Source organism: Bombyx mandarina, chromosome 02 (genome assembly GCF_030267445.1).
Source record: "Bombyx mandarina strain Sakado chromosome 02, ASM3026744v2".
Lineage (NCBI taxonomy): Eukaryota > Metazoa > Arthropoda > Insecta > Lepidoptera > Bombycidae > Bombyx > Bombyx mandarina.
In genome coordinates, this window is record NC_143209.1 from 6,344,860 (window position 1) to 6,354,316 (window position 9,457).

At 42.3% G+C, this 9,457-nt stretch overlaps 1 protein-coding gene across 1 annotated transcript in view; it reads right to left on the reverse strand.

Annotated features, from left to right (window-relative positions):
* Nucleotides 1–7,540, reverse strand: part of LOC114245669 (uncharacterized) — a 29,632-nt gene extending 22,092 nt beyond the window's left edge. Inside the window, exons 1-6 of the mRNA XM_089733768.1 lie at nt 7,320–7,540; nt 5,803–7,083; nt 5,033–5,142; nt 3,447–3,551; nt 1,571–1,626; nt 839–970 (exon numbers count right to left, since the gene is read on the reverse strand). Of these exons, the coding sequence (XP_089589894.1) occupies nt 839–970; nt 1,571–1,626; nt 3,447–3,551; nt 5,033–5,142; nt 5,803–7,083; nt 7,320–7,432 (1,797 nt within the window). The 5' untranslated portion in view covers nt 7,433–7,540. The remainder of the gene's footprint in view (nt 1–838; nt 971–1,570; nt 1,627–3,446; nt 3,552–5,032; nt 5,143–5,802; nt 7,084–7,319) is intronic.
* Between the last annotated feature and the right edge of the window lie 1,917 nt (nt 7,541–9,457).

A 9,457-nucleotide genomic window follows, 5' to 3' on the forward strand; every position in this document is an offset into this window, starting at 1 on the left:
TCGGTTTGAAGGGTGGGGCAGCCGTTGTAACTATACTTGAGACCTTAGAACTTATATCTCAAGGTGGGTGGCGCATTTACGTTGTAGATGTCTATGGGCTCCAGTAACCATTTAACACCAGGTGGGCTATGAACTCGTCCATCCACCTAAGCAATAAATAAAAAAAAGGTTTTTGAAGACAACATCCTGATATTATCGAGGGTACGGTAGCTGACCATTATAACCATATTGCACTATTATCACTGTCGCATCCTCTGATCTAACCCATTATGTGGTAAAAATCAATCAGGTTAAGGGGTCTTACATAAGTCTAAGGTCTAAGTCGTCGTGGCCTAAAGGATAAGACGTCCGGTGCATTCGTATGTAGCGATGCACCGGTGTTCGAATCCCGCAGGCGGGTACCAATTTTTCTAATGAAATACGTACTCAACAAATGTTCACGATTGACTTCCACACTGAAGGAATTACATCGTGTCATCATCATCATTTCAGCCTATCGCCGTCCACTGCTGAACATCGGAACATTACATCGTGTAATAAAATCGAAACCCGCAAAATTTTAATTTACGCAATTACTGGTGGTAGCATCTCTTGTGAGTCCGCGCGGGTAGGTACCACCGCCCTGCCTATTTCTGCCGTGAAGCAGTTTGTCGGTTTGACGGGTGGGGCAGCCGTTGTAACTATACTAAGACCTTAGAACTTATATCTCAAGGTGGTTGGCGCATTTAGGTCGTAGATGTCTATGGGCTCCAATAACCACTTAACTCCAGGCTGTGAGCTCGTCCATCCATCTAAGCAATAAAGAAAGGCGTTGCCAACAAGAAACAGCCACTTGAACCTGCACAGCGTCTATCAGCTTCCTGACCGGGCTGGTGGCTTCGGCGTCGTTGGTCTGCACGATCCAGATCTCATCGTCACTGCTGTTCAGACACTCCTGTTTCACTTCCGTCTTCAGCTGCATGGCTTGGTGCTGTTATTGAAGTAACTCAATAACAATCGCTATTTATATGCTACTAGCTGACCCGGCAGACTTCGTAGTGCCTCAATCGATAAATAAAAGACCTAAGCTTTTGTGTAAAATAAACTTAAAACAAACAAAAGGAATCCGTCCGACGGGGGACACATCAAAGGGAAAACGAAATTGTTATTTTTATTTAATTCCGAGCATTTTCATATTTATCTACCTTTTAAACCTTCTCTGGACTTCCACAAATAATTCAAGACCAAAATTAGCCAAATCGGTCCAGCCGTTCTCGAGTCTTAGCGAGACTAACGAACAGCAATTCATTTTTATATATATTTAATACTATATTAGAAACATGGATTTGTACATTATGATGTACAAATTTTACCCTCGTAAAATTTTTGGAGAGGCAATGAAAATTAGGTTAAGAGAAGATCCACTTCCTAGAGTCTGACAATTTGATAATTTAAAGAACTTTGGGAGCCGCTGGCTTAGTGTGGACAGAGTGAATTTATTTGAATTTGAAGGACTGGTGTTGCTTAGAAAATATTTCATACACAGACTAATTCTAGTGAAGATGTAACTCAGTTTGAACTGATTTCTTACCGGATTTTTTGTGGTTTCACAATCGCTTTTTTCTTGCGATTTATTTTCTGTTTCTTCTGTAATAAATTATATGAAGCTTAGAAAAGATTACGTAGCAAGCATTATATGTTATTGCTTGGAGCCTCTGGGTCTGCGGAGGGACTTGGATTCACTCTGTATTTTGTACCGCATGTTCCATGGGGAGTGCTCTGAGGAATTGCTCGAGATGATACCAACGTCTCGTTTTTACCATCGCACCGCCCGCCGCCGGAGTAGAGCTCATCCATACTACCTGGAGCCACTGCGGTCATCCACAGTGCGTTTCCAGAGGTCTTTTTTGCCACGTACCATCCGGCTTTGGAATGAGCTCCCCTCCACGGTGTTTCCCGAGCGCTATGACATGTCCTTCTTCAAACGAGGCTTGTGGAGAGTATTAAGCAGTAGGCAGCGGCTTGGCTCTGCTCCTAGCATTGCTGAAGTCCATGGGCGACGGTAACCACTCACCATCAGGTGGGCCGTACGCTCGTCTGCAGACAAAGGCAATAAATGTTGCATAAATGTGCAACACAAAAGCCAATTAACTTTCGACCGTTGCATACTCGCCTGGTCATTTGGCGATGATCGTACTGTTTCAGGTATATCAATCCTATCCTGCTAACCACTAATCCTATTCTGCCTATTCAACAATCCTCTCTTAGATTTAATAAACGCGTCTCAGAATAGGAGGCTCTTACACTCTCATTCCATCGCCCGGATCCGATGATTGTATCTAATCTTCTATATTTTTATACTGTGCTAAGCTTCGATCAACAATAGTTGTTGATCGTGATTTTTTTTTATTGCTTGGATGGGTGGACGATCTCACAGCCCACCTGGTGTTAAGTGGTTACGGGAACCCATAGACATCTACAACGTAAATACGCCGCCCACCTTGAGATATAAGTTCTAAGGTCTCAGTATAGTCACAACGGCTGCTCTGCCCTTCAAACCGAAACGCATTACTGCTTCACGGCAGAAATAGGCAGGGCGGTGGTACCCACCCGCGCGGACTCACAAGAGGTCCGCAAATTATAATTTTGCGGGTTTGATTTTTATTACACGATGTTATTCCTTCACCGTGGAAGTAAATCGTGAACATTTGTTGAGTACGTATTTCATTAGGAAAATTGGTACCCGCCTGCGGGATTCGAACACCGGTGCATCGCTTCAACACGAATGCACCGGACGTCTTATCCTTTAGGCCACGACCACTCCCTAATAGCGGTAAAAGCGGTTCAAAAGCGAGTCGAACTCTAAAACTAAAATAGTGTTTTTTTTAATTCTTGCTTTCCTACTATAATAATATATGAGTCGACTATTATCAAAGCCGGCAATGTGACTTTTGAACAATTATTGGTAAATCAGAAAAACGAATTATTGACTTTGTATTCCATTGGCAGTCACAAAACTCTTCGGAACGACATCTTAGATAAATAACAGGTTAAGTATTAACCTTTATTTAATGCAGGTTTTGAACCGTATTCTTTGAAGGAGACGATTATATTCAAATCAATCTGTATTGACATATCAATAACATTTTTTTGTCCAAATGCATAGATTGCCACCTTTGATAATAGACGACTCATATATTTGAGGCTACAACAAAATTCGTGTATCATTATCGGTTCTTAACAAGTGTGCGAATTCGGACGCTCCAGACCGAACCGGACTCGGACCGGATCGGACGTCTTGATATCCACCAAAATGACGTTGCTAAATCTTGTTACATACTCATTTTTATATATAGATGAAAATAACAAACAGCTTAAATTATTAGACATTGTTCGTTGATTTAAAAATAATTATAGGTACGGTTTATCAAAAATATCAGTGTTATTATACAACAATAACTACCAACCTGATCCGTTTAAATCGTTGGTATTCTCAATTTTGACGCCAGTTTCTGGTCTTCGTTGGTGTGCCGCCATTATGTGCCCTTTCAGCCATTTGAAATGAGTATAACCTGAGTATCAAACACCATTAGTCTTCAGCTCGATTGTATTCTATAGATTATCGATAGTTTTTAGTATTGTTACGCCGGTAAGAGTAACGCCATTTATCGCCGAATAATCGAACGAATCTCTAAGGATCTAGTAACACCTAGAACGCTCGAGAAGCACAACGCCATCTATTGTTAGATAGCGGAAACAATACTAGATATGTGTGGAATATTCTCGATAATTCTAGGGATGAGGTAGCGACTATAAAAGCGTTGTAGGGATGGCACGCAGTCAGTCAGTAATCGGAACTACTCGAAGCGAAACAGCGAACGAATCACCTGAAGCGAGTGTTCTAAGTGCTGAATACAGTGTTAACTGGTACTTTGGTGGAACATTTTTATTTATCCCGAACCCCAGCGCGTAACAGTGTTACCTACCCATTCGTTGGTAGCTTAAGGTGCTATTTCAGCCACGCTCAGACGGGTAGGTGAGCTCACGGGCTCAACTTAAGTGAATTTGCTAACACTAGCCCTAGCAAGAGCAGTGCTTCGCTGAACATACCACCGGATCGGAATCACGACCCATTGAAAAGTTCCGGAGAGAAACTCGTGGATTGTGTCTATGGGCCAACTCTTCGTCGTTATCGACGAATTCAACGAGGACGGTGACCGATGATTGAAGCGTCTAAAGCCCACTAAGTTTCTCGCCGGATCTTCTCATCTCGTTTCCGATCCGGTGGTAGATTCTGAGAAGCACTGCTCTTGTTAGGGCTAGTGTTAGCAACGTCCTCAGGTTAGAGCCCCGTGAGCTCACCTACTCGCCCGGCGAATCTAGTATAAGCCATCGAGATTACAAGAATAGGTAGGAAAAAACAAAGAAGTGTCTAAAAGCACCATGCCATCCATTGACGGGTCACTTTTTATTGCTTAGAATAGTGAGCTATCTCATGGTTCATCCGGTGGTATATGCTGAGGCCCATAGACGTCGCTAAGTGATAACCACCGGAGTAGAGTTCATCCATACTACCTGGAACCACTGCGGTCATCCACAGTGCGTTTCCAGAGGTCTTTTTTGCCACGTACCATCCGGCTATGGAATGAGCTCCCCCTCCACGGTGTTTCCCGAGCGCTATGACATGTCCTTCTTCAAACGAGGCTTGTGGAGAGTATTAAGCGGTAGGCAGCGGCTTGGCTCTGCCCCTGGCATTGCTGAAGTCCATGGGCGACGGTAACCACCACCATCAGGTGGGCCGTATGCTCGTCTGCCTACAAGGGCAATAAAAAAAAAAAAAACCAACCTCCTACTTGAGACATGAAGTCCAAGTCTGAATTATGCAGAAATAGGCAGGAAAGTGGTATCCACCACAAGACGTCCTACCATGAGTAACAATCGGTTGTAGAGTTTACAGTAATAACCCGCCATGTAAACTGTACAAAAACTCCAGGGGTCAATGTATTCATGTAACGTATAAAATCTGAAATCACAAGTAAGTTATTAAACTTACCGTAATCACAGAGTGGACACGGGTAAACCATTTCACTGTCCATCTCGTGCTTATGAGCATCTCCGTGCTCAATCACGCCGGGTATACCAGGAAATGCGGTGTCGCAAAACCTTAAATAAAAAAATCATTTAAGTAAAACACTTTTGTGAAGAACCACTCCTGACTGAGGTGAAATCTTTCTAGACGGAAAAATCAACGGCTACCTTTGCCTGTGACCTCGCATCTCACCCGAAATTGACAAGAAAGTGATACCAACATGTACTGTCAGCAGCTTAAATAGCTTTCGGTCATGAAACCGGATAGCCCAATCAGTTTCTCGCCGGATCTTCTCAATGGGTCGCGTTTCCGATCCGGTAGTAGATTCTGCGAAGCACTGCTCTTGCTAGGACCAGTGTTAGCAACACTCCGGTTTGAGCCCCGTGAGCTCACCTACACGTCAAGGCGAAGCTGAAATAAATAGCCTCTCAAGGAGGTAGGAAAAAAATGGCACCGGCATCGACTCTTGAAATGGGCTTTACTGTACCAAGCTGTATGTAAATTATTACACATTATACTACATTAAGTACACAACAATCGGTGGGGCACAAAATTACTGGAGTGGAGACCTCGTACTGGACGTCGTAACGTGGCCAGAGAACTAAAGAAGTGGACCTGGTCAAAATAGCTGATAAGGACTGGATGCGAAAGGCAAAGGACCGAAAAAAATGGATTGCACATGACTTACACTCAACATACACAGAGTACACAAAGCATACAATTGCCACACGAACCTGCACTTAAGCTCCGATACCCCATCGTCAATCTGGTATTTCCCCAAAAACGCCTTAACATCATCATCGGCATTCTCCAAGTTCTCTATAATCGAATCTATTTCAGTTTCGGGTTCATTCTGTTCAATAACCTCTACTTCGCTCGAGGACTCACTGGCATCTCCGCCTTTCATCATCGCCACCTCATCAGGTCCTCCCTCTAGAGGTTTAGTTATTATCTCGCCATCAGAACCGATTTCCACTTTCACGTACTCATCAATAGCTGTATTGCTACTCTGTTTTTTGCATTCTTTTTTGTTGATCAGAAAACGAAACTCCTTTATCTTCTTATAAATGTACTGCTGATTGTTTTTGATGATCAAATATTCGTCGGCATTCAAGAATTGATTGGCGCCTTTCATCCGGCACGTTTTAAAATATTCGTTAAGACAAAGCTCACAGATTATTTTTAGTTGGGTCTCCGATTTCTTGCACGGCGAAAACCTGTGCTTTTTCTGGTCTTCGTTATCAAATAAATAAGCTTTGTCCTTGTTTACTTTACGAGCGCATATTGTGCACATTTCTCTGGCATTCTCATTGATTAAAACCCCGTCGAATTCGTACACGGATTTCCTTTTGTGGATCCGAGATGGATCCGTTTTTCTCACGTGTTTCCTTTCGCTGTAACCTTCACAGGGCAATGAAGTTACTGGTGAATTCTTAAATATATCGAGTATCTCATCACGGTAAGCGAAAGTATCGGACTTTTGCCGATAACTGTCGTTTCTTTTAAAGCCATTATCGGTATTCATATAACTATCGTTGGTTATTACTCCAGAAAAATTGCGAATAGCGGTCACATCTGAATAAATCTGGTAATGCGATTCCAAATTCAAAGTACTATCACGAACCAATCTGAACGGTAACGAATTGGCGAAGTCTTTGAGGTTGGCGCTCTGATCCAGCCTTAATGTTGGACTCCCAACAATATTATACTTAACGGTATCCCCAAAAACAGCATCATTGCGGTCTTCCTCGTAATCTTTAAAGCGAACAAACGGAAGAGTTTCAACTGATAAATCTAACACAGAATCCTCATTGTCGAAATGTATCTGTGATGCTCTAATTTCTGTACCGTCATCGAGAATATACTCTAGGCCGGCACTATTCAAGCCCTGATCGTATGTCGGACGTGTCGGATTACATTCCGCATTCGCAAGGAATTGATATATACTATCGTGCAGCGAAACGGGTTGATTTTGTGTTATAGAGTTTATATCTATGTCGTAGCCGAGGACAGCTCTGAAATGGTCAGTTAAAATTATACCACATTCGGAATTTAAATAACATTGATTAAAAAATAGCTGGATGAGGATTTTACTAGATGTTCCCTTGTGTGATACGTTCGAAACTTGAAGAACGCTCACGGTGAATGACGGCGTATTGTCAATGGTGAACCGCCAACATTTTTCACATGAAATCTTATCTAAGGCTCTATAAAAATATTTGTCGTTTGCGGACTTCCCTCAAATACTTACTTGGCTTTATCCAGAAAGGATTGAAAGTCGTCTTCAGGTTCAATCCTAAACGTAACCTCTTCACCTGCAGAGTTCTCTGTGCACAGCATCAATGGTTGCTGCTCGTTGGCCATTTTTGTCTGTAAATATCAAGACTACGGGATAATTCGTAAGGCGTCAACCTTCGTCTTCTAGTCCTTATCCCACATTATGTGAAGTGGGCATAGCGTGTCCTCTTTTTTCATTCAGTCCTACCACACGTCATCTGTGCACTCACACAACTTCTTTCACACAATCCATCCAAATCTATTTAGGACTCCTAACATTACGTACATTTGCTGGACGTCAATCACTGGATATAATTTGGCTCATGCTTTTTTTTCTACTTAGAACTTATTGAGAAAGTTCTTGTAAATGAAATAATGTTAATAATATTTTTACGCACTCTACAGATATAATTTTTTATTCACTTAGCGGGATACTGAACTAACAGTCCATCTGATGGTGAGTGCCTCACTGCCTTTCTTTTTTCTACCTATTCTAGTGACCTCGAGGGGTCATAATAGATTCACCGAACTAGTAGATGAGCTTACGGGGCTCTAACCTTATGATATTGCTAACAAGAACCCTAGCAAGATCCGTGCTTCGCAGAATTTACCAACGGATCGGAAACGCGACCCACTGAGAAGATCCGGCGAAAAATTAATGGGCTGTGTCTGAGGATCTACCTATTCATTAAAATCTTTTTTTTTTTATTGCTTAGATGGGTGGACGAGCTCACAGCCCACCTAGTGTTAAGAGGAAAATCGCGCACAATCAGACTTTACAATACCTGAGCGCGGTATTTAACACACGGTATACTCTTTAAACAATAAACGAGGGTTCAAGTCTTCAGACTGCAGCATGGCGATACCACTGGCATTGCTGACATCCATGAGCTTCGACATCAAACCACCGTCTGCGCTCGCCTGGCATCGAAGGCAGTAAAAGAATCGATTTTGGTGGATGCTGCATTCTGAAGATAGAAACAACGAGCTGACAGCCCAACTCGTAGTAGCTAGTGGAGCCCTCTGATATCAGAAAACAAACACCGCCACCACTTTGAAGGGTGGGGCAGCCGTTGTAACTAAACCGAGACCTTAGAACTTATATCTCAAGGTGGGTGGCGCCGTTTACGTCGTAGATGTCTATGGACTCCAGTAACCACTTATCACCAAGTGAGCTGTGAGCTCGTTCACCCAACTAAAGGTTTCGTCAAACAGAACGCATACTTGGCGCGCGTCAAGCGCTAAACTAACGCCGCGCTATGACACCGATATGTGTTGTACTACTATGGTAACATACCGTAGTAGTACAACACATCTCGGCGTCATAGCGTAGCGCTCTGACGCGCGCTAATTACGCGTTTTGTTTGACAAAGCCTTAAGCAATAAAAAAATATTCAAAAGTTTACTGCATAATCATATCACTCATCTCACTCAAATATATCACTCTTCAAATCGATGTATATTATATAGCTTGGCTTGATAACCAGAATGAAAGGCGGTGTCCCCTACATAGAGACAGCTGTTGCCTATTACCAAATAAATTCTCTTAGTCAGCTTTTACGATACCTATAGACAGAGATGAGCTGGTGGTATTTTCAACCGACAGCCGCGGGAACTGAGGTGGAATTCCAAATGGTATTACGGCCCACCATACCACCACCGTACCGATACCATTATAATACTTCTGCCGCAATTTAAAAGGTAGGAGGAGGTATTTCTGCAATAAATTGAGGCTCGACCTCATATCTCTACGAGCTACGGTGAACAATTAACATCAGCTGGTTCGTGATCCCGTCTGCTCATCCAGTACAAATTAATATATCACGGATTCTTTATACTTTATAAATTTTATACTTAAAAATGTTTAACGTGTCAACAATAGATCACGTCATTATATTTTTTTAGCTGAAAATACTGACCGGTACAATGCGCGCTACTGATACATTCGCACTATTAGTAGATTCGTGACAGTAGTATCGCAAAAATATCCAATTTCCATAGCACATTCGAATTTAGACTGCTGTTATGTTCATTTTAACATTTTTGTTGGGATTGATTTAAATCGTTTGCCATTCCACCAGTAAAGATCAATTAAATTAAATTTCAATATAT